This window comes from Rhinatrema bivittatum, chromosome 8, assembly GCF_901001135.1.
Source record: "Rhinatrema bivittatum chromosome 8, aRhiBiv1.1, whole genome shotgun sequence".
NCBI classification, from domain to species: Eukaryota; Metazoa; Chordata; class Amphibia; order Gymnophiona; family Rhinatrematidae; genus Rhinatrema; species Rhinatrema bivittatum.
The window spans coordinates 192,625,257-192,651,510 of record NC_042622.1 but is presented as its reverse complement, the minus strand read 5'-3'; the positions used below and the strand labels follow the sequence as shown (position 1 = coordinate 192,651,510).

Here is a 26,254-nt window from a genome sequence, read left to right as displayed (position 1 = left end):
CACATAGTGGTCCGCTGCGATTCTGAGAGCAAAGAGGGGGAAACCGGCTTGTCCAGTGGGTATAACCAGGAGGCAGCCCGGTGCCACGCAGTGAGAGGAGAGAAGCTGTGCCAAAACGGTTCTAAACAGAAGGAGAGGAGTATTACTTGCAAAGGTGGAAACAGGATTTCCAGATCCAAGGGTATCTGAAGAGGGTAAAAAGAAATGTCCTTGCTACAGAGTCAGTGGGAGTCATGAAACAGAGGACTCTAGGTGGAAGTCCTTTCTGATTGAGTGTTGTGGATGTATAAATGGTGTCTGCAGATTTTTCACCTCAGAAATGCATTGTAAGCCACATTTGTTACTATTGAAGATGTTTATTTGCAGTATAAGAGCTTATTGAACACCACACCAGTCCTTAAGAACATAAGAACTTGCCATGCTGCGTCAGACCAAGGGTCCATCAAGCCCAGCATCCTGTTTCCAACAGAGGCCAATCCAGGCCACAAGTACCTGGCAAGTACACAGACACTAAGAAGATCCCATGCTACTGATGCAATTAATAGCAGTGGCTGTTCCCTAAGTATAATTGATTAATAGCCATTAATGGACTTCTCCTTATATGTAAAGACTGTTTTGTGGTCCCAGCAATTGCGCCCGCCCTGCCTCACCACACCCACTTGAGAATAAATCACACCTAGTGCCCCCTTATCCAGGACAGATAATGGAAGGGGAGTTAGATTTGTAAATTGCAATTTTTATGTGATCACCCTTCTTTTATGCTTGGGATGATGTTTAAGAAGTTGATCTTAGAGGTGAAATGTTCCAAAGTGAGCTTTATGGAGAGGGAGGAATGCCACAAGTTTCTATGATTGCTGTTTGAGAGAGTCCTCAAAGTTGACGATTTAACATAGCAGCATAGTATTGTTGACAGAAAAAGACCAAATGGTCCATCCAGTCTGCTCAGCAAGTTTCTTATGGAAGTAACTGCCGCTCTGTACAGGTTACTCCCAGGCCTTAAGTTAAGGGTAGTAATATTTACAATCAAAACCAAGCTTCTGTCAAATCCATAACAAAGTTTTACAGGGGAGCAGCCTTCCTGACAATTTAGACAATGCTTCTCGAGCGTGCTTTACTTTTGGACTTGGCCGTAGAAACAGTCCTGTGATGTGAAGTATTTGTGATGCCAGTCTTGTGCCTATCTCAGTCCATGTGGCCCGAATGAAATGTCTGTCATTGAAAGAAAAGTTGTGTATGAGAATATATTCCATAATGTTGGTGATAGTGATAGCGGGAATTTCCTTCATCTCCTGCAGACCAGTCCAGACCAACAGGGCTTTCCTCCTACCAGCAGAGGGAGTCGGAGGACCAATCTCTTTGCCTTCTCGACACCTCTCTATAAAACGTGCTCTAGTCGGAGGAGGCATCAGTAGTCCTCTGCCTCCAGCAGAAGGTAGGCGGAAGGTCTGACGATGAAACAACAAAAGAAAAGAAGACGCTGCCGTGGAGTCTTAACCGCCCAGAAAGTGGGTAGCAGTCCTCCCAGATAAGCTGTGGCCGACTTGGGGGATCACATTCAGGGACAGATGACAGTGCCTGCTCCTCCCTGCCCCCCAGGGCAATCCGAGAGTTAGCCTCAGGATTTCCCAGCACGTGGAGTAGCGGGGATGGAGGACTCTGCCCAGGTTCCCCTTCCCCCTTGGAGACCAGGTTTGGGAAAAGTTGAGGAGGAGCAGGTGGCGCGAGGTGCGGCGCAGGCCGAGTATTGCAGGTTGTTTTTGGAAAAACTGCGATGGGGGAAAAAGAGGCAGTGCAGTCCCCAAGAGGAAAGGGAGCATTCTAATCGTAGCCCTGGGTCCCAGCCCCTTTCACCATAGGCTCCCAGGAATTTCAGGCCGACATAGGTCGTCCCCGATATGGGAACCAGGGCAGGAAGGCCAGGGGTCACCGGGGTTGGAAGGTTCCAGGAGCCCAGCGTTTTCAATGCATTTCATAAAGAAGATGCACAAGGCCTATTTGGCATTAAAGGGGCAGCAAAGTCATCAGCCCCAGGCCCCAACGGGCATGAGCAAAGTCCCTCCAGGAAGAGAGCACGATGGGAACCAGAGGGAGGAGTGTCTCCCCGGTGCCATGAACCCAGCCCTTTAAGGGAAGAAATCTTTTCCGCTGGGGAATTGGACAAGGACTGGTTAGGCTGTTCAGACAGCAAGAAATGAGTGCTCTCATTTCTAAAGTCTCTAAGGAGCTGCAGTTGGAGGAGGGACAGTTAAAAGAGGATAGACCCAAGGGTAGCCCAAGCCTTACAGGGATTAAGAAGCCAGCAAAGCATTCAGGCTGCACTTGGACTTTCAAGATATGTTGGCAGTGGAGTGGGACAATCCAGAGCTGGCCATAAAGAGTTTCAGAACCATGGAAGGCCTGTATCCCCTGCAAGAAAGGGAGACATTTATTTTAAGACACCTCAGGTGGTGGCTGCAGTAATAGCATTGCCAGGAAGAACCACAATTCCCGTGGAAGGAGGTGCAGCTCTCAGGGATGCTCAGGATCACAAACTAGACACATCTGTAAGCAGGTTTAGGGGTGCAGGGATCTGTCTGCTACAAGACACTGCCAGCTGCCCTCCCACCTTACTTGTGATCCTACGACAGGGAAAAGACAACGTGTATTCTCCTCAGAAACAGACTTTTATGTATCAGATTTGACAGGACATAGCATTTAGAAAGTAACAATTCCTCTCTCTATCATCCTGGCCACTAAGCACCAGTTTTCCCTAGAGACAGTTCTGTATCATGGGTAGTTTCACACATGTCATAAACCTTAGCTTGCTTAAGATATTAATACTTCTGGCTAACTTACTTCAGGCGATATCTCTGTTCACCTCTGAAGCAGGCTCTGTCTGGAGAATGAGGGCAGGCGAGAGGCCTGCTTCCTGGGCTTGGTGCGGGCAGGCGGTGCAGGAAGGAGATTTAGCTTCTGGCTCTGGTGCTTGCCAGCTGTCTGGGCTGGTTCTCACCCTTCGCCTTCTATGACTCCTCCGTGTCACTCTCCGTACCTAAGCCGGGGTCTCCTCTCTCTGATCACCTGGCCACACCTGGTCTTCTCCCTTCTCGATAGCAGGGAGGGCTGGTCTGCTTCTGCCCCCCTTTCGCTTTCAGGGATGCTCTGGTACAGGTTTCAGGGTCGCTCTCCGGGTTTTCTCCCAGGGTTTGCGTTCAGGGTTTGTGCCTCCTTTTCTGTTCCTTGTCCCCGTCTTAAACTTTCCAGCTGATAAATATGCATAAGCTCATGCATAACCACGTGGTGTGTGTGGGGTCTTTTGCCACGCTGCAGGTCTTTTCCCCTCTCCCCATTACTTCAGGGGAGGGTGGGGGGGTCCTGCCACGTTTCTTTGGGGGAAGAACTGCCACGTCTGTATGCTAAGTTGTGTGTCAGTGTTTTTCTCCGTCTCAGGCTGCCCCCCCTTCCTTCCAAGGGCGGGGGTCTTTATGATCTCTGCACTCTGCTTTGACTGAACCATGACTCCTGCTTTAGTCATATTGTCCTTCTGTCTAGTTTTTTTTATTTAAACAGGCCCCTACAAACAGGCACACCTGATATGGTATCCTTCAGTGTATCAAGACAAGGCCTCTTCATTTTCCGCAGAAACCAGGTTTTAAAGTTCACCTGGGCAAAGTTCCTTATCTTGCTGTGACAGCGCCTTTTTGGGGCCTGCCAGAATTTGGCCTGTACATGGCCATTATAATTCATATTTTGAATCAGTGGTAAATAGGAGATATCTCCCCACACATCCACAAAGAGATCCTTTGATCTGGCTAGTTTAGCCCTGCAAGCGGCAATTTCTGGCAAGGGCAATTGTCTGCTGGCTACAGCAAGGACAGGACCAGGGAGGTCCAGAACACTTAATCATGGAAGGGGGATGGGGGGTGTCATACTGTGAAACATTCCTAGCGCAAGGCTGCTGGCCCTGGCAGGGGGGGGGAGTAAGTTGGTCAATAAATGCCCTGGAGACAATTGCAGTCTGGCTGGCATTAGAAGAGTTTCAGGAAATACTCCGGGGTGGAGCAGTGAAGATTTTTTCAGACTGTGCCACAGCCGTGGCATATGTGAACAAGCAAGGGGGCACATGGAACAGGCAGGCCCAGAAAGAAGCCATGGGCAGAGGAGCACCTGCAAGACATCTCCGCAACCCATGCAGCAGGATCACAGAATGTTCAAGCAGATTTTCTGAGTCACCAACGGCTGGCACCAGGGGAATGGGAGCTGGCAGATGTTGTCTTTCAGCAAATAGTAGTCAGATGGGGACGTCCCAGTTGGGACTTGATGGCAAAAAAAATACAAAGGCAAAACAGTTCTTCAGCAAGTCAAGAAGTGGCCTAGCCAGGGGAATGGATGTGCTAACACAGTCCTGGGCACAAGGAGCGCTATTCTACATATTCCCGCCATGGCCCTTGGTAGCCAGGGACGTGAGAAAAATTGCCAGTCACCCAGGAACAGTAGTATTGGTGGCCCTGGACTGGCCAAGACGTCCTTGGTGTGCAGACCTTTTCAGGTGCAGCGTATCGGAACCAATAAAATTCAGCCCAGTTGCAGGGCTGCTTCATTATGGCCCAGTGTACATGGAAGATCCAAGTCCCTTCTCACGTATGGCCTGGCTACTGAAAGGCGGGGGTTGTGGAAGAAGGGGGACTCCAAACAAGGAAGCTCTACAAAGGCACGGAAACCTTCCACCTCCCGAGCGTATACAAGAGTTTGGAAATGCTTTCAGCAGTGGTGCAAATAGCAGGCCACCAATCCAAAGAAGGCAGACTTACCAGTGATCTTGCAGTCCCTGCAGGCAGGCCCGGAGAAAGGCCTAGCATAAATTTCTTAAGAGTACAGGTGGCAGCAAGTGCCTGCTTCAGAGGACAGATTAAAGGAGTCCCTTTAGGTGCCCAGGCGGATATATCTAGATTTCTAAAAGTTGCGAATAGAATATGCCCTCCAGGAAGAAACCAGGTGCCAGCACGGGTCCTAAACCTGGTGCTGTGAGCACTAACACAGCTGCCCTTTGAGCCAGTCAAACAGGCATCGATTAAAGAACCTCCCACTAAAACCGGTGGCAATCTGTTCAGCTGGGAGAATCTCAGAGCTGCAAGCCCTGTAGATGCAGGGACCTGTATTTGTCATTTTCCAGAGACAAAGTTGCAATTAGATCGGTCCCCTCGTTCTTACCCAGAGTGGTGTCACGTTTTCATATGAATGAGGCAGTGGTCCCTGCCAGGCAGCAGGAAGGAAGGGAGGGTGAGTAAGAAGCCGAGCACGAAAGGTCCGGATATAAGAAAGATCCCGCTCAGATATCTGGAGACCACTAACCACTTCAGAAAGTCGGTTAAGGCTGTTTGTGCTGTACGCAGGGCCACGCAAAGGGGAGGCAGCGTCAAAGGCCTCTATCGCAAGATGGATTAAGGAGGCAAAAGCCTCAGCTTAGTGCTCAGGGGGAAGAAGGTACCGGAAGGTCTCAAGGCATTCTCCACCAAGAGCGCAAGCAGCATCATGGGCAGAATCCGGAGCAGGTTCGCCACTAGACATCTGCAAAGCAGCTACTTGGGCCTGGCTGCATTCCTTCACTAAACACTATAGGTTAAACTTACAGGAACAGAAGGATGTGGCGCTCGCCAGGGGGCAGCTATGGAGCACCCCCACCCAGGATGAATACTGCTTAGGTACATCCCTGTTGGTCTGGACTGGTCTGCAGGATGTGAAGGAAGGTGAAATTGGTCCTTACCTGCTAATTTCCTTCCTTTAGTCCTGATAGACGAGTCCAGAACCAACCCTAAGAGGAGTGAACTGGGGAAATGCCGATTGTGTCGCTGCGCGGACTTTGCAAAAGTACACCCCCCCCCCCTTGCGCGTACCGCGCGCACACGGACACAGATTATAAAATCCAACGCCATTGTTATAAAATCGGCACATCCATGTGTATGTGCTGGGAAGCGCGTGCAGCTTTTAAAATCTACCCCTTTGTTTTTTTCATCAGACCTTAAGACACAAGGATATAGAGTATTTTACAGTCATTTGGAGGAATAGATAGAATTAAACAAAGTACGTATCCAGGAAGAGAAGGATTCGCTACTGCTCAGGTGTAGCAGGAAGGAACACATATCCAGCCTGGGCAATAGACTACTGACGCCTCCTCCGACAACGTTATATAGAGAGGCGCCGTGAAGGCAAAGAGATTGGTCCTCTGCCTCCCTCTGCTGGTAGAAGGACATCCTCATTTGCCTGGACTAAAGGAAAAGAAATGAGCAGATAAGGACCAATTTCACCATTTTAATGTTTTCTATAGGTGTCTTTTTTAAGTAGGAATTTCTATCCTGCAATGATGCCATCTTGATGGGTGACATTTGTTTACAGGGCACTGATATCTGCAGTGATTAGGATGGAGCTGCAGGCTCACCTGACGATTCTGTGGAGGTTTCTGAAAGAGTCTTTGGTGCCTTGGAGGAAGCTGCTGATCATTTTATACCAATGGCTTTAGCATGGGTTACATGAGTCTAGAAATATTTTCTGTAAGATACCAGGTGATGGGTTAGGTCTGGGTTACTTCGTTTGTGCATCTTTCTGAAGGCATTTGACAAACTTCCTCATGAGAGGCTTCTCTGGAAATTAAAAACTTGTGGGATAGCAGGCAATGTCCTTTTGTGTATTACAAACTAGTTAACAGATAGGAAACCGAGAGCAGGACTAATGAGTCAGTTTTGTCAGTGGAGGAAGGTAAATAGTGGAGTGCCCCAGGGATCTGTATTGGGACCCATTCTGTTTAATAAATGATCTGGAAAACAGAACAATGAGAGAGATGATCAGATTTACAGATGACACACAATTATTCCAAGTTGTTAACTCACAAGCAGATTGTGAGAAATTGCAGGAGGACCTTGCAAGACTGGGCATCCAAATGGGCAGATTAAACTTAATGTGGACAAGTTCAAAGTCATGCACATACGGAAAAATAATCCAAGCTATAGGTACACAATGTTAGGCATCATATTGGGAGTCACTACTTAGGAAAGGGATCTAGGCATCATCTTGGGCAATATGTTGAAATCCTCTGCTCAGCGTGCAGCAGTGGTTATAAAAAGCAAACAATATTAGGAATTATGACAAAAAGGAATGAAGAGTAAAAGGGAGAATATCATAATGCTTCTGTATTACACCTAGAGTACTGTGTTCACTTCTATTTGCTGCACCTCAAAAAAGATAGAGCGGAACTTGAAAAGGTAATGAGAAGGGAGACCAAAATTATAAAGGGAATGGAACAGCTCCCCTATGAAGGAAGGCTAAAGAGGTCAGAGCTCTTCAGCTTGGAGAAGAGACAGCTGAGGGCAAATAGAGGTCTGTAAATTCATGAGTGGTGTGAAATGGGTAAATGCAAATTGGTTGTTTACCCTTTCAAAAAAATAAAGACTAAATAGCACATTTAAAACAAATCGAAGAAAATACTTTTTCACTCAGTGCACAGTGAAGTTCTGGATTTCATTTCTGGAGGATGTGGTAAAGACAATTGGCATAGTTGGGTTTAAAAAAGAATTGGACAAGTTCCGTTCCTAGAGCGAAAGTCTATAAAGTGTTATTAACCAGTTTTACTTTGAGAACACCATTGCTTATTGTTGGGCAAGCAGAATGGAATCTGTTTACTATTTGGGGATCCTGCCAGGTACTTGAGACCAGGATTGGCCACTGATGGAAACAGGATACTGAACTTGATGGTTCCTTGGCCTGATCCAGTATGGCAGTTCTTTTCTTCTAATGGAAGCAGGCAGACGTTTCCTGGGATGGAGATCAGTTTGATTAATCGTTCCTGAACATGAGTAGGGGCAAACTGGATAACACATTCTAACTCCATTCTGTCCTGTGTAGTGGAATCTTTGAGTTGTATGTATTCAGCATTTTCTGTACATCTTCTTGATAGTCTTCCTTATTCACGATCAGTATGGTGCCATTTTTGTCAGCTGGTTTTAAGCTATTGAAAGGTCTTTGTTGTTCCTTTTGCCAGTGGTGAGAGGTTGCATTGGAGGGTACTTTTTTGTTGTTTGTTTGTTGAGGATCTGAAATTTGATGCTCTATGACCTTTAGAGCAGGTCACGTACCATTTTGGTGACATTCCTTGATAAACCCATTCATAGTCAGCCTATTTGTTGTAACGATGAATTGTTGTTACACCGTATGAGTCAGTATTAAAAATATAAATATTAAAGATGTGAATGTAACTGCCAAACAGAGTAAAAAAATAAACCAAAAACTGAAAATATTTATATTTCATTATTGGGCAAAGTTCAAATAGGAAAGTATACACTATAATACAATGCAGATGATATAATAACACTGCACACATTTCAGAAAGCCTACACACTCATTGCTAGCAGAAAATTACTTAGTTAATGAAACTAATTGAATGCTCTATGTATTACGCAGCGTGAAGTTGTGGCCAATGATGCAGTAACATTCTACTGATTTTATAAGAGAACAATTATTGTTTTTAGTTGATATTCTATTGGTTAATTGAGTTCATATTAGATTGTTCATTTTACTGCATGTTGTGTTGAATGTGATGCGCCGCGATGTTTTACGAATGGCGGGATCTCATACTTTTAATATTGCTGAAAGATTCTGTAATCCTTCTGACTGAAGGCTGTCCTAGCACATCCTTTGTGTTTGGTCATGGTGAGTATCTTGTGTGGATTCTAGGCCAACAAGCTCCACGTCATAAAGGATGGTTCAGTTCGGTCCTGGTTTTGTCATGTTGCATTTGTTGGCATTTCCTCTTACCTTTCTTGGACAAACTGCATAAATTTCAGTGGGGGGAGAAAACCAGGATTGGCTCAGCCTGTCCCTACCAACATAAAGCTTATTGGTGATCCTAGCTGATGCTGATCGTATTGTTCTCAGGGCCTTTGCAAGGGGTGGGCAAGAGAGGGGGGGGGGGGGGAGGGGAAGTCGGGTGTCTGCCAGTGTTGGAGATGTCCCGCTCCCATCAGTGGGCTGGCGATGTCATCAGATGGGAAACCCCCACCCTCATGGTCAACCTGGAGTGCTGTATGTTCTGTAACGGCCCTAGCTGTGCCCATTCTCTATATGGCTGGGACCACCTTTCCAAAGCACTAAATATGTTTTTATTTCCTTCCTTCAATTTATACTCCCCATCCAGCACAGGCTCCAGGCAGGATTATGAAAACACAAAATACACAATTTATAGCATTAAAACAACCAACCAACAGACAATTAACCAAAGTGCCCAGGTGTCTTCCAAATTTGCATCTGGAACCCGAGTTTTTCTTTAATAAAAGTCCAGAAAACAGCAGATAATTTTAGCCTGTAAGACTGCTGCATTTAGTTATAAAGATGTTTCTTGTACTGACTAAAACTACATTCCATAGCTTTCACAGTCTATGCCACACTTCTCAGACTGCCCTTGGTTTAGACCCCTAATTTTCCTTCATCTTCCTAGGAAAAAAGAAGGGATGCATGGCATTTTAAACATTTTTTGGCCTGGCAGCTTCTCCTTTTGGGCTTCCAGTCAGAACCTGCTCCTATTTGTTTGTGTGTTGCATGAGCTTTCAAACACAGATACCCGGGGCTTTCCACCCCCTGTTTAACTCTTAGCCCAGCTACCACAATGGCAGTCCTCTGGCAGAAGTGTGCAAACCAGGGTTCCTGCAAAGCCCAAAATGTGTGCATTTCTTAGTCAATTGGCAGGTGCTGCTGTTGTGCAACAGCCTGGCCTCCCAAGGGGCTTAAAGCACCACTTCAACTGAATCCCCAGGCCTAGCTGTCTTTTGCAACAGAAGCCGGGCTCAGGGAACGAACCTGGGCCTCCTGCATGCACTGTCACTGCACTATTATCCAGCCGGGCTGCACAAGGTGCTCTGAACCACAGATGAAATACTATTCTGAGCCATAGCTGTCTGCAGACTAAACTATAATGAATATATGGCTCCTTTTCAACCCTGGTGTGTTTTTTTTTTTTTGTTTTTCAATTTTTTAAATGATCTAAATGAATAATACAGCTAAATCTGATATTAAAGTGCTACCAAATGGCTTGATTTATAGTATCTCATTGTGCCAACTTCCCATTCAAATGCCAGATAGCATTGACACCTCCAAAAACAAGAAGCTTATCGGATCGTAGCCCAGAAAAATGCTTATAATTTCCTTACTTATTGTCTGAAGAAACATGGAAATAAAGGGTACTAAAAAAGGTATTTTTTGGGACGAACAAACATTTCTTGACTGGTTTTTGAAAGTTAACACTATCTTTCTCAGGTCAAAGCAACATGAGTGTTAGGAAAATTATTTATTTATTTATTTATTTATTTATTTATTTATTTATTTAGATTTATATTCCGCTTTTTGCACTTTTTTTTTTTCAGCTCTTCAAAGCGGATTACATTCAGGTACTGGAGGTAGAAATTATCAGTATGTGGGCCCTTCGGCCGAGGTGAGCGGTGGTACCGCCCAGGGGAGCAGCCCCATTGGGCCTCACTAGTGGGAGGCAGAGCCTTGGCAGCGGGATGACACACAGCAGAAGTTAGGTATGGAGAGGAGAGAGCGACCCCAGGAGGCGGGCCACAGAGCGCCAGCACAGGCTGACGTCAGACTCAGCTGATGACGTGGAGTCCGGCAAGGCTGCGGCACTATCCGAGGAGCGGGGGTGCCGGGAAGTAGTTACAGTCTCTGAAGTACACTGGTCAATAGAGATGGTACGCAGGAGGGTTCCTCAGTGAAAGGTCACAGTAGTGGTCCGCAGAGCAGGGTACACCGGAGAGGGATTCCACGTAGATACACACAGCGTGGTACTCACAGCGACTGAAGACAAGTAGAAATTCTGTAGAAAGCCTAGGGGAGCGAGGCAGGCAGGAGTCTGGGTGCAAGACCATCCGAGGAGCGGATAGCCAAGAGACAAGGAAGGGCTCCCAAGGAGCGGTTACCCGATAGTCTCACACCATGGAAGCAGGAACGAAACAACGCTGAAGAGAGTAGGTAGGAACAACAAGTGAACTCGTTGCCAAGTCGCCGGCTGTCTGGGCTGGCGAGCTTAAGTGTCGGAGTTGAATGACGTCATCTGATGGGGACGCCCCTGAGGTTCCCACCATGACATGATTAAAGCAGGTCGGAGAGAGCGCGTGCGCGCCTAGGGAACCCCGAGGTCAAGATGGCGGTTGGCAGTGTCCATCCTGCCCAGGTAGGCCCGGGAATGGAGGCCGGAAGGCCTATGGTAGCTGGCTGAAGCTGCGAGTTCGCCCAGCGGAGCCAAAGTAGTAGAAAGAGAGGTGAGCAGTAGCGGTCGCAGCCGTCTGCGACCGCGGAGCATAACAATGAGCAGGTTAAAGCCTCAGTTTCTTGCTGACTAAACCCTCGTTTTAATGTCTGTAGCTTCAGGTACATGCACAAATAAAAAAGAGTTGCAAAAGAAAAGAGAGAGGAGAAGAAAGGCAGAGGTTGGTCCCTTCTATCTTTCTGGCTAGTGTAGATTGACGATTCTACTACACTTCATGTCGTCAACGCTTAGAAATGACTTTTCCCTGCAGGGCAACTTCTTTCTTGCCGCTGATGATTTCATTCTCTTCTCCCCTTCACTGCTGAGGCTAACAACCTGCACAAAGAGAAGGGCTGGCTAGTCCTTGCTTTCCTTTGCCAGTCAGCCATATTTGGTACTGGCTCTTGCTCGGTCTTGACCCGTCTGCTGCTTCTTTTTTTGCACTTACAAAGGAGCACACCACCACCTCCTTCCTTGGCACCATTATTCTCGATGTCAGAAGATGTTAGCATCGTCTAGGAAACATAGTTCTCCCACCCTTTCCACAGTACTGATAACTTTGCTGGACAGAGTAGGAATTCTGCTTTTCTTAAGGCAGTGTCACATATTTGAGGGTCATGGAGAGTTCTGGTTTACCAGGCACAGGATGCAGGCCCAAGGTTTACAGATGAAGAGCATGCAAATATGCCTGATGCATATTCATGCCTGTTATCCTGAGCACCAGTTTAGTCTGCGTCCTATCAAGGACCTGGATTGTGCACCTCTGTCTTAGTGATAGCAGAACAAAGTCCGGAGATGCCGTGTGGCAGAACTGGGACAGCTTTTTGGTGAAAAATGGAACCAACTGGCAGGCCTGTGATGCTAATAACATTCTGTACCAACAGCAGCAGATTTTTGTGAGACTCTGTACACGAATGTGTGGGCAATCAGCTGCCGACTCCAGATAAAGCAGTTGACTCTCTACAGCAGCGGTTCTCAACCTTTATAGTTCTGCGACCCTTTTAATACAATTCCCCACTATGTGGCGACCCCAACCATAAAATTATTTTCGTTCATAGGCCTAAGTAACTGTACTGTATGTACCGTATTTTCCGGCGTATAAGACGACCCCCAACTTTTACAGTTAAAATATAGAGTTTGGGATATACTTGCCATATAAGACTACCCCTCTTCCAACGCATTCCAACATTTACTGCAGGAGGGAGTGACTCGAGGAGTGAGGGCGCGTTGCCCGATTGGTCGGTGCTGGGCAAAAGGGGCTTGCTTCGGCAAGCCCCTTTTGCCCAGCACCGGCCAATCGGGGAGCGAGGGAGCGCAGAATGAACTTTTTTACTGCATCCGGTGAGGGGAGGGAGTGACTCGAGGAGCGAAGGCGCGTTGCCCGATTGGTCGGTGCTGGGCAAAAGGGGCTTGCTTCGGCAAGCCCCTTTTGCCCAGCACCGGCCAATCGGGGAGCGAGGGAGCGCAGAATGAACTTTTTTACTGCATCCGGTGAGGGGAGGGAGTGACTCGAGGAGTGAGGGCGCGTTGCCCGATTGGTCGGTGCTGGGCAAAAGGGGCTTGCTTCGGCAAGCCCCTTTTGCCCAGCACCGGCCAATCGGGGAGCGAGGGAGCGCAGAATGAACTTTTTTACTGCATCTGGTGAGGGGAGGGAGTGACTCGAGGAGCGACAAAAAACCCATATTTCCGATGGTCTCTTAGATGACCCCTAGCAAATCGTCATTCGACCCCCAAAGTGGTCGCGACCCACAGGTTGAGAACCGCTGCTCTACAGGCAGCCAAAGGTCCCTCTAGGTCAGCACAGGGGTTCTTGGAGAGGGCAGTAGACAAGTATGATTTTCAGGATACCCACAATGAATATTTAACAAATGTATTTGCATACAATGAGAAGATACTTCAGCAAGCAAAACGTACCTGAGGTCCCTGGGATGCAACAGCAGCAGATAGCAGAATTGAGTCCAGGTAGAGATCAGGATCTGAGTGTTAAGACGGAAGTAGGATTGATTTGGGCTGGAGAGAGGAGGGTGAAGTCCAGGCCAAGCTGAGAAGTCAGAAGATCATTACAGGGCTCGGGAACAAACGCAGGAGCAAGGGCAGAGCAGAGCTCCAGGAAATGGCTCTGTGGGAATTCTCTGCACCAGCAAAGAGTCGGGGCTGTAGAGGGGTTTAAATAAGGCAACTAATTTGGGGCTGGGCCAGTGAGGTGGAGGCTGGGCAGAGCTTGAGCAACCATCAGGGAAGGTGAGGTTTCTAGCAGGCTCTATTGTCTTAACAGGTTCTTACTCCAGGGGGTGCCGTGTCTGACACTTAGCTACTGTACCTTCCTATTCTTTGTGTTTCTTTCCATGCATTCACCCGCGACTAGGATTTTGTTTTATGATCATAATTTGCAATAATACAAATGCACTGTCTCGGGGGAGGGGGGGGGGGGAGAGAAGGTAGGAAGAGAAAATAACAAAGTATCCAGCGTAAATAATTATATATCTGCTTCATTTTTCTTGCGAAAGTTGACATGAATAGCTCCTGCTTTTAGAAAACAAAACAAAGAGAGATTACACCAATCTGAATTAATAAATGGGACAGTTCTGCCTGCAGACAGTGTGTACTGAATGCGAACAAGCCACAACAGGAAAATAACAATTTAACCATTTTAATGAACTCATCCATTATCCCACAGCACTGGGTCTGGAAGAGCGCCTTGATGGGAATAGCAACACAGTGTCGCCTAGGTGGTGCTCTGCTTATGTAACTTTGGCTACAAGGTGCAGCCAGGCACCGTTTTTTGTTAAATATTATAATCTTCAGATGCGGAGTGTGGCTGCTGGCAATATGTTACCCTGCGAGGAAGAGTTTCATCCCAGATGGGAGAGGGGTGACGGGGGGGGGGGGGGGGGGGGGGGGGAGGGGGGGGGTATGATGTACCAAAGCATGAACTCAGACTGTATTTGAGTTGGCAATGGGATCCTAACAGTGGACAAGCTGGTGGCTGATCCAGGAAGAATGCAGCTGCTTTGGCTTCATGCCGTGACTCCTTGTTTTTTACGCAGAGGGTTGCCATTTTGGGTTTTTATTTGAGCCGGTCCTGCTTTTACCTCCATTACATTCATGGATTTGAAGTTCTGATTTCTCTAAGACAAGCAGAATCTGCGCATGCAGTGCGGTATAATTGGAACTGCATAAACTTGACCTACAAAGATGGAGCCAGTTGACTATCCTATTTCATGCTAAGTACTCTTCCTTGTAGCTACCTGCAGTCCTTCTCCTCACCAGCAGAGGGTACAGTCTCATTACATGAATGTAGCTACAAATATTCTTAATTGAGATAAGTACAAACAGATAATTATCAGACCATAGGGGAAAATTTCTAAATAGTTGATTACAAAGTCCCATTCTTCCAAAGAGCTTATATTGTAAATTTGAGCACTGGGGCATTTGCGATTTGCTAATTTACAGATTACACAGTGAATGGTGGCAATGGGATAAGAAACCTTTTGGAATGGGGGTGGGTATCGATATTAAAAAAAACATATGCGGTTAAAATTAACTTTTAATCACATAGATCTAACCTGTAAAAAAATCTGCCTGCACAGATTCAACCAGACAGAAAAGGGCCTGGGGTGAGAGATGCCCGGGGCAGAATTTTCAGCTGTATCCATCAAGTGTGACACCAGACGTTATCTGGCTATATTTGTCCACCTAAGCATGGCTGTACAAATGGCTGTCTTTGTAAAGGTTTGCGCGGTTAGATTTAACTGGATGGTCAGCTGCAACTTTAGCCAGTTGACTACACTCAACATCTGGACAAATTTAACCAGTTAAATTAGAATTGATTAACTTTGCTGCTCCAGCAAAATCCATCCCCTGATGCTTGAGTTCTGTGACGTTGTTCATCAGAACATATTCTATGCTGATGAAGCCCCAGTGATAGGATTGTTGAGATGGCTCTAAGCCCTCTGAGATGGACTAAGATAGTCTACAAATGACTCGTTGAACTGAGTCATTTGTAGACTTGATTCAATTCCCTGCTCTTGCTCTTTTTAAAAAAAACGTGGTGTTATAAGGCCAAATTTAGGCTCTTAGGTAGAAAGCTGAAATCCAGAACCTCCAGGGTAGCATTTTCTGAAATGCTCCCTGTTCCAGGTGCAGGTCCCCAGAGGCAGGCAGAGCTCCGGAGTCTCAATGCGTTGATGAGAAGATGGTGCAAGGAAGAGGAATTTTAGTTTTGTAAGGAATTGGGGAACCTTTTAGGGAAGGGGGAATCTTTTCCGAAGGGATGGACTCCACCTTAACCAGGGTGGAACCAGGCTGCTGGCGCTAACCTTTAAAAAGGAGATAGAGCAGCTTTTGAACTAGAACAAAGGGGAAAGCTGACAGTCACTCAGCAGTGCATGGTTTGGAGGGAGGTATCTTCAAAGGATACTAATGAAGCATTAGAATTAGGGCATCCCAACAGAGAGGTTCCAATAATAAGAAAAGTAGTTCAAGTGCCTATAATTAAAAACTCATCTGAGCTAAAAGATTCCAATTTATCACTGTCGACTGAAAAGCAGAATGTAAACACAAACATAAAACACACTTTGAAATGTTTGTAAGCTAATGCCAGAAGTCTAAGAAGTAAGATGGGAGAATTAGAGTGTATAGCAGTGAATGATGACATAGAATTAATTAGCATCTCAGAGACATGGTGGAAAGAGGATAACCAATGGGACAGTGCTATACCGGGTACAAATTATATCGTAATGACAGAGAGGAGCAGCTTGGTGGTGGGATGGTGCTTTATGTCCGGGATGGCATAGAGTCCAACAGGATAAAGATCCTGCATGAGACTAAATGCATAATTGAATCTTTATGGGTAGAAATCCCTTATGTGTTGGGGAAGAGTGTAGTGATAGGAATATACTACCGTTCACATGGCCATAATGGTGAGACAGACAGTGAAATGCTAAGAGAAATTAGGGAAGCTATCCAAACTGGTAGTGATGTTTCAATTACCCCAATATTGACTGGATAAGTGAAACATCAGGGCATGCTAGAGAAATAAAGTTCCGGGATGGAATAAATTACAGTTTTATGGAGCAATTGGTTCAGGAACCGACGAGAGAGGGAGCAATTTTAGATCTAATTCTCAGTGGAGCCCAGGATTTGGTGAAAGAGGTAGCGGTAGTGGGGCCGCTTGGCAATAGGGATCATAATATGAAAAAATTTGAATTAATGACTGGAAGGGGACAAAAAGTAAATCTACGGCTACAGCGCTAAACTTTCAAAAGGGAAACTTTGAGAAAATGAGAAAAATAGTTAGAAAAAAACTGAAAGGTGCAGCTACAAAGGTAAAAAGTGTGCAACAGGTGTGGACATTGTTAAAAAATACCATCTTAGAAGCACAGTCCTGATGTATTCCACACATTAAGAAAGGTGGAAGAAGGCAAAACGATTACCGACATGGTTAAAAGGTAATGTGAAAAAGACTATTTTAGCCAAAAGATCTTCATTCAAAAATTGGAAGAAGAATCCATCAGAAGAAAATAGGATAAAGCATAAGAATTGTAAGACATTGATAAGACAGGCTAAGAGACAATTTGAAAAGAAGTTGGCCATAGAGGCAAAAACTTACAATAAAATCTTTTAAAATATATCCAAAGCAAAAAGCCTGTGAGGGAGTCAGTTGGACTGTTGGATGATCGAGGGGTTGAAAGGCACTTAGAGGAGATAAGGCCATCGTAGAAAGATTAAACAATTTCTTTGCTTTGGTGTTTATTGAAGAGGATGTTGCAGAGAAGGTTTTCATGGGTGATGATTCAGATCAACTGAACCAAATCACGGTGGAAGGCCTGATTGACAAACTGAAGAGTAGTAAATCCCCTGGACCAGGTGTATACACCCCAGGGTTCTGAAAGAACTAAAAAATGAAATTTCAGACCTATTTCAATTCATTTGTAACTTATCATTAAAATCATCTGACGTACCTGAAAATTGGAAGATGGCCAATGTAACCCTTGTATTTAAAAAGGGATCCAGGAATGATCCAGGAAACTATAGACTGCCAGACTGGTGAGTCTGACTTCAGTGCTGGGAAAAATCGTGTAAATTGTTATAAAGAATAAAATCACAAAACATTTAGATAGACATGGTTTAATGGGACACAACCAACATGGGGAAAGTCTTGCCTCACAAATCTCTTACATTTTTTTGAAGGGGTGAATAAACATTTGGACAAAGGTGAACCAGTAGATGTGGTGGTGTATTTGGATTTTCAGAAGGCGTTTGATAAAGTCCCACACGAGAGGCTTCTAAGAAAACTAAAAAGTCATAGGATTGGAGGTGATGACCTTTTGTGGATTGCAAGCTGGTTAAAAGACAGGAAACAGAGAGTAGGATTAAATGGTTACAGTGGAAAAAGGTAAACAGTGGAGTGCCTCAGGGATCTGTACTTGGACTGGTGCTTTTTAATATATTTATAAATGATCTGGAAAGGGGTACAATGAGTGAGGTGATAAAATTTGTGGATGACACAAAGTTATGCAGAGTGGTTAAATCTCAAGCGGATTGTGATGAATTGCAGGAGGACCTTGTGAGACTGGAAAACAGGGCTTACAAATGGCAGATGAAATTTAACATGGACAAGTGCAAAATGATGCATATAGTACTCCTGGGGGAATTCTGCGCACAAAAACTGAAAATTATACAAAATTCTGCAAACTTTATATTGGTCAAAATCACACAATTTACATGATAGTCTTTAAGTAATTATATTTTAAATGAATACAGAAAAAAGTTATTACTTAAAGATGCAGAATTTTAAATATTCTGAGCAGAATTTTCCTAGAAATTCACTGTAAGAGTGTCCCTTCCACTTGCTCTCCCTACTCCCCTGGCCACTTTGCCCTCTCAGGCCCCAACTCCTCCACCTGCCAGTATCTCTCACCACCATCTCTAGGCTCAACCCCTTCCACTCTATCTCCAGTCCCACAGATTGACCCCGTTCTCAGTACTGCCCCTCACACAGGCTCCCTCTGTCCCTCCCTCTCTCACACATGTGCTCCCTCTCTCTAGTACACATACACACCCCCTCATACAGGCTCCCTCACTCTCTCGTACACACACACATCCCCTCATACAGGGCCCTCTCTCTTGCATACACACCCACACAAGCTCCCTTTCTCTCGCACACACACACATCCCCTCATACAGGCTCCCTCACTCTCTCGTACACACACACATCCCCTCATACAGGGCCCTCTCTCTTGCATACACACCCACACAAGCTCCCTTTCTCTCGCACACACACACATCCCCTCATACAGGCTCCCTCATTCTCTCGCACACACACACATCCCCTCATACAGGGCCCTCTCTCTTGCATACTCATCCACACAAGCTCTCTTTCTCTCTCACACATACATCCTCACACAGGCTACCTATGTTTTCTCTCTCATGCATCCCTTCACACCGGCTCTGTCTCACACATACACAATCCTTTCACACAGACTAGCACCCTCACATACACACAATCCCTTTTTCATACACACGAGCTCCCAATCTCTCACACACATACAAACTCCTTCACAATCTCCTCATATAGGCTCTCTCTCTCTCTCTGAAACCCACACTCAAGCATCCCCCACCCCCCTCTTACCTCCCATACTCTCTCTCACACCCTCCTGCTCTCTCTCACCCTCCTCTCCCCTCCCCCACACCCCTCCCCTCATATAGGCTCCCTCTCTGAAACCCACACTCAAGCATCCCCCACCCCCTCTTACCAACCATGCTGTCTCTTACCCTCCCCTCCCCCACATCCCCTCCCCTCTCTCACACACACATTCTCTCTCACGGCATCCCCCACACCCCCTTACCTCCCATGGTCTCTCACACCCTCCTGCTCTCTCTCACTCTCCCCTCCCCCAGACAGACATTCTCTCTCACCAGCATGCTGCGAACATAGTGTGTCCCGCGTGTGCCACGGGACGCGCTCCGTTCGCAGTGAAGATGAAGGCCTGGCGTGCTGTTCGCGGCGGAAAGGGAAGGCCCCTATGTGCCGTGGGACGCGCTCCGTTTGCAGCATGCCAGGGTCTCCTCTGCTATTTTCTGCACAGAATTTGGAAATTCTGCACAGGGGGGAATTCTGCGCAAATTCTGTGCTCCGCAGTAGCGCAGAATTCCCCCAGGACTAATATAGGGGAAAATAACCCTTGCTGTAGTTACACGATGTTAGGTTCTATCTTAGGAGTTACCACCCAGGAAAGAGATCTAGGCATCACAGTGGATAATACATTGAAATCGTTGGCTCAGTGTGCTTTGGCAATCAAAAGCAAACAGAATGTTAGGAATTATTAGGAAGGGAATGGCAAATAAAACGGAGGATGTCATAATGCCTCTGTATTGTTCCATAGTGAGACTGGACCTTGAATACTTTGTGCAGTTCTGGTCACCGCATCTCAAAAAGGATATAATTGCGATGGAGAAAGTGCAGAGAAGGGCAACCAAAATGATAAGGGGCATGGAACGGCTGCCCTATGAGGAAAGGCTAAAGAAGTTAGGGCTGTTCAGTTTGGAGAAGAGATGACTGGGGGGGGGGGGGGGTGAAATATGATAGAAGTCTACAACATCATGAAAGATTTGACAAGTTAATATAAATTGGTTATTTACTCTCTCAGATAATAGGACTCCATGAAGTTAGCACATAGCTCATTTAAAACAAATAGAAGAAAATTCTTTTTCACTTAGCGCATAGTTAAGGTCTGGAATTCTTTGCCAGAGAATGTGATTACAGCAGTTAGTGTAACTGGGTTCAAAAAAGGTTTGGATAAGTTCCTAGAGGAAAAATCCATAAACTGCTATGACAGTAATTAATAAGCAATAGTAGCTTGAGATTTATTTAGTTTTTGGATACTTGCCAGGTTCTTATGGCCTGGATTGGCCACTGTTGGAAACAGGATGCTGGGCTTGATGGACCCTTGGTCTGACCCAGTATGGCATGTTCTTATGTTCTTATGTAAGGCCTTAGGTGCTGGGGGTGAAGGGAATACTAGGACTGCTTTGAATATGGCTCATATCTCTGGGAGCCATCAGGTAATGCAGCTATTAGCAGGAGGTGTGTGTGTGTGTGTGTGGGGGGGGGGGGGGCGGATAGGAAAGGTGTTTACTTTGCAGCAAGATGGCTATCAAAATTTTCCTGTCTTGTATTTTCTTTGTGTTCTTTGCCTGAGCCAGAGAAGCTTAAAACAGGTGTTTATGTGAAGAAGTCAAGCAATCAGCCCCAGCAAGTATTTGATCTGCCATTACAGCTAACTGAGGAAGACGAGAAAACTCAGAAGTAACTGCTGATTGCTTAAATGATTCAATTAAACACCTGTTTAAGCATTTCTGGCTCAGTCATTCATTAAAAATAATTAAAGACAGGAGAAAACTTCCAAAACTAATTTTCACTTTTTGGCATTAGCTGCCTGACTTGGCTGACCTTATCTAATCAAGTGGGTCTTTAAAAGTTTCTTGGAAGTCATTCTTTTTCTTCTGCTTGCTCCCTCTGTATATCTGTTTTGAATTTTTTTTTTTTTAAATGAAGGCGCAGGGACACATGATGTGATAATGATAATGAGTTCGGTTCTTTATCCTCTATCTAATACCGTAGCAATCATTCTTGGTTAAGAAGAAACACGTTATCCAAGCAACTCACGTAGAAACGGAGGCTATGACGAAGGATCTGTTGGGCCCATATCTAGTCTGTCCATTTCCCTGCCTTCTAAAGTCCGGCTCCCCCCCCCCTCATTTCCCCCACTACTAAGCTTGATCCATGCTGTCTTGAGTTCTGGTATCGTTTTCACACCCAATGACTACGGCTGATCCTTAAGTCGCTCATAGCAGCATACGACAGGAGATGAGGACCCTAAAAGCTGCCTTTCAGTGGCAGTCATTGGGTCTGGGGTCAGGCCCCAGGGTTCCGCCTGGAACCCTGCAGTCATGGGCTTCTCTCCCCGCGCTGCCATCCTCCTATCATGACCCCTTCCCCTTCAAGTTGCCCGTAGCCCCTTCTATTTGCTGGAGCGCATTCTGGCCTATGCATGGTGCTGTGGTATAGATGTGTGAGTGCTTAACCATAGACCTTGTTCAATCCAGTTTCCGTACAGTAAGTAAGCTGGTGTGGTTTATTACCAAAAATGTAGACTTTTTTTTTTTCTCAAAAAATTGTTACCCTTGTATGGTTATAAAATCTATATTTTAATTCTGAAAATACTAAAATTGCATCAGGCAACTCCAGCGTCCAAAAAAATGAAGAAACCATGCTTACTGTGCATGCTGCAACAATCTTAGCCCACCACTTGCTCTACTGGCTAGAGCCAAGGGTTTCCTCTCAAAAACCTGCACGGTGAGAGGTGAATTTTCAAAACGCTGCGCACATATAAAATAGCACATGTGTGTAAGTGGCCTCTATTCACATATTTCACATTTTATAATAGTTGAAAATACGAACACATTTTCACTTTGCATGCACATATATGTGTGTAAAAAACTGGCATTCTGCAGTGGAGCCAACATTTACAGGTATAAGTTGCTATTTTAAAAGACGTGCATGTAGATCTTCCAATTTACTTGCATAATTTTACATCTGCTAATAATCTGGTGTAAGTGATATTAAACTTGTTATTGTGTATTGTTGGCCGGGTGGGAGGTCTGGTTGAAGCGGGGGGGGGGGGGGGTGGAGTTCAGACTGAACAACCAGGAGGATCTCAATAAGCTGGAGAGGGACTGGGCGAACTGGTGGACTGTTTGGCTAAAATTGGTTCCTTGATGTGCGCATGCTTTAAAATACACCTCCTTGCATGTGTTAATCCTGATATACGCAAGTAGTCCTACTTTATTTTCGCATGTAAAATATATGTGTATATTTTGAAAATAGGAAAAGTACATGCGTTCAATGTATTGATATGTATTTTTTTTATTGCATTACAGGTATTTGTGCATAGACTAACATTGCACATATGTTGTGGGGTAGAAGAGATTTTATAAAATGCACATATAGGCATGGGTTATAAATACTAGTGTAGATCTGCATGCAGCACGTGTTTGCCACCAAGTGCATTTGTTTGAAAGTTATCCTCTAAGATTTTTGGAGCGGGGGACATGGGGTTGGTTTGAACCTCTTTAAGAAAACTAAGGGCTCTGTATTGGGGGGTGGGGTGGGAGGAGCTCAATTTTACCATATTGGATTTAAATCGGTAGCACAGAACTGTACACAGGAATGTTGTATATTTTATCTAAGATGACTTAGGATATAGCACAAAAGTATAAGGTCAATGAAAAGGAAAACTATAATCTAGTTAATTATAAACCTAACTAGATGCTACCATTCCTTAACTAAGTGTACAATATATTATAAGGATACTTACTCTCCCAGTTAGGGATTCCCAAACCTGTCCTGTTGACCTTGTTGTCAGTCAGGTTTTCAGGCTATCCCGAATGAATATACAGGAAATAAATTTTGCAAACGCTGGTACTTAAATGCATGCAAATATCTTTTATTATTTATTTGATTTGATAAATTGCCATATTTACTGTGCGTATCCTGAAAGCCTAATGGGCTGTGGGGTTAATAGAGCAGGTCTGGGAACCCCTGCCCTATATAACTCCAATTCTCTATACTTGCTTCACCCATTTTATGTTTATCCAGGTTATTTCTACCCTGTTCATTGCTTTAATCCAGGTTATTTTTACCCTGTTCATTGTAAAACAAGACTTTGTCTCTGTTATTTTTTGCTGGTTGTAATGTAAACCGAAGTGATAATTAATCTTGTTAATTGAACCTCGGTATATAAAAAGTTATAAATAAATAAATAACTCCTGTGTAGAGCCATGTTAGTTGCCTGGAATGGGGAATGTGGTCAACATAGCAAACTAAGCTCATCCCCATCTTCAAATATGTTGTGATCTGTCTCTGAAAACCGCTTGTACAGGTTCACAAGCTTGCCCGAGATCTCAGAAGCTGGGTAGATGTTTCTTCAACTCCCCAGGCATACAAATTAAACCCAGAACGGGGCAGGAAGTTAAAAGAAACTGAAAGGAAAGGTCCCATTTTCCTTTTTGCTATCTGGTCAACATATAAGAATTATGAGCCCTGTGGAGTGTGTAGATTCTGAGCACCAGTTGTTTTTGTTTTTGTTTTTTTTTTTTACCAACAAAACAAAAATCTAACTCCAGGAACAAAAGTTTTAATTCTGCCCCCCCCCCCCCGCCCCCTGACCTTAGTACATTTGGAAGGGCATCATAGTTGAGATCTCATTCATTCTTGGAAAGCCATGCCCATTTTGCATAAGGAAATTCCCAGGGTGCTCATCTGCCTCTTTGAAGTATTTGCTTCTCTCTAAATGGTGGCCTGCTCCACTGGAAGCAGAAGGAGATGAGATTTTAAGTTTCAGTTTGTTTGTTTGTTTGTTTTCTGTCCCACTGGGAGCAGGAGGAAGATGCCATTCCACCACGTGACTGCTGGCCTGCTGTACAAAGGGAACCATTATCTGAACCGATCTCTCTCCACTGGCAGTGACAGCGAGCAGTTAGCATTAGCCAACATCTCTGTGGAGGAACTGGATGGTGAGTGGCACGATTCTTAACACCAAATGTCATGACTAGGCATGCTGCCATGGTCCGTTAACACATCTTAGTGCTCCTGTGATGTGACTGCTGCTGTTCTTAGGACGGATGTCCACCATGGAAAAGTTCTGCAATTGCACAAGCTGCGACTCGCAATGTCCACCTGTGCTCCTTTAATGTCAAGGGTCTCCTTGTGAGAAACCCAACTTGTAGCTCATGAGATTATAGAACGTTTCCATTGGCCATGACAGTACAGAAAAAAAAGCTTAAAATTAAGAGAGGAATTCTTGAGAAAGTTATGCCTGCTTTCTCCTGCTTTATGCTGTGCCAAATTACCACTGGTGATTCTTTGTTTATTAACTGGCAGGGATACAGCTGCTGCTATAATTGATCCTTTAGTTCTAAGCACATACTGGGGGTGCCTAAGCTCTTTCTCTCCTTCATGTCAGTATAGTCAAGATACCTTAATAGAAACATGTAAGGTTAAGTAGCAGTAGCCTGTGTTGCAATGAGCTAACCATTATTAGTTAGTTCTGGCCTAATCAGGCATTGAATCTCTCTTCACTTTGTCATGACTTGCAACTGCTAACTCAGATGTGAAATGCTGCTTAAGCTATGTCAAACAGGTTATGCCAACAACAACAACAACACTGAACAATCTAATCCTTTGATTTGCAAATTGTGTTTATCATATTGTGGTTCAAAATGGGTTATGATCAATAGTGTTTTGGACAGATGGGTCATTCTGTGGGATATGGCATGGATGTGACGTTCCCTTTAAGAAACATGCCGAGAATACAGAGAAATGGTGACTAGGGAGTGTTTTCTGCTGGTATTCGGGAAGCACCTTCAGACAGCTTTTTGATCTAAAAGGCAAATTTATTGATAGCAATACAAAGACAATATATAAGAAGAAACAAGGAAAAGAGGAAGTCGTTGTTTCCTGGAGACGCAGGTCTGTGTCAACTGGGTAATCAGCTTGCTTCTCAGATGCGGAGCTCTTCGGCTGGAGTTTTTAAACTTTTTGCACTGTCCAATAGAAATACATTGATGCACATCCTGGGTGTATTAATTTCAGTCAATATCCAATTATGAACGTTGCTTTATTGTCCAATCAGGCACCGTCTCTGGGGTGTTGCCTTCTTCCGGTAATGAGCTTTGCCAAAGCACATGGTGGTGAAATATGTTGCCAGCAGAATCAGGAAATACACATTCAGGCTTAAGGCCTATATACATTCCCCCCCTTGAATCGTTTGGGAACGATTCACAAATGAAAGGCTGAGATTGTATTTCCTGGATTGTAATGGTCATAGCATCAATTTAGTATGACCCACCTTTTGGACTGTTAAAAATGGCTTCCATATTCTTTATGGTGTTGAATCTTTATTTTTATATAACTCACATTCACAATCACAATCACAATTGTTCAGGCATACTCAGTTTGTACTTTGTTTTATTGGCATTCAATCTCATATTCATTCTTCATTCAGGTATTGTTCTGGCCTTCTTCCAGTTGATCCAAGATTCTGTAATGTGGTCCTATTAGCAGCATATGAATCAATAGATCTACTTAATGATTGATTATTGATTGTAAATGAATGGTTAGAATAGTTGAAGCAATAATCCATCATTCTACTCAGGGTTAATGCCACTGTCTTAGGTTGCCCAGGGTACGCAATCCTAATGATTTGCTACCTGGTGCTTACCCGTCATCGTTAAGCATAACAGCCTGAGGAAGTAACATTGCTGCTGATAAATGAAAGGCTTCCTTTAATATGGTATAGGAGTTCATAGTTGTCTTCACAGTAATGCAGGATGATGTCGTAGGCCATTAAAATAACAAACTTCATTCATTCTCACAATTAACCATTGCAAACTCACTTAGAAATGTAAGCCACTTTAAACTGTGTTTCCCATCAATTAAACCAAATTCTGTGGAAATGCAATCTTTTCCCTTGGAAAATCTCATTAATTAGTTTCAGAAGGGGATTCAATCATGCTCATCATTAGATGTTGACGGACTGCAGCAACTTGAGAGTAACTTGAGAGTATTTGAGACATAGCAGAAGCAATAGTTAGAATTAATTAATAAAAGCAACACCATGCTTGGGAGTACTAGTACTTATGTCTTAGCCTACCATGCATTTGAACATTTTGGGAATATAAACAAATGCTTAAAATCTAAATTAGGAGTAGGATGTCGAAGGAGACATCCATATGGATGAGGGATAAGAAATCTCTGTAACCAATGGGATGGTATCTGCAAACTCTACTAAATGTGATGTTTAAGAATAGGGAAATCAAATGAATGTCATAATTCTGTCTTCAATCACCAAGAATAACTATATAAACATTTGGGACTACATTAAACCTCTAGAATCACTAGCCATGCATGTTCTCTTC

The 26,254-nt window shown here is 44.6% G+C and overlaps 1 protein-coding gene across 4 annotated transcripts in view; it reads left to right on the top strand.

The window, feature by feature from the left end:
* Positions 1 to 26,254, top strand: part of CALN1 (calneuron 1) — a 230,474-nt gene that overhangs the window by 11,495 nt on the left and 192,725 nt on the right. For all 4 annotated transcript variants that reach the window (XM_029613078.1, XM_029613076.1, XM_029613080.1 and 1 more), the window contains exon 2: positions 23,718 to 23,851. In XM_029613078.1, the coding sequence (XP_029468938.1) occupies positions 23,725 to 23,851 (127 nt within the window). In that variant the 5' untranslated portion in view covers positions 23,718 to 23,724. The remainder of the gene's footprint in view (positions 1 to 23,717; positions 23,852 to 26,254) is intronic.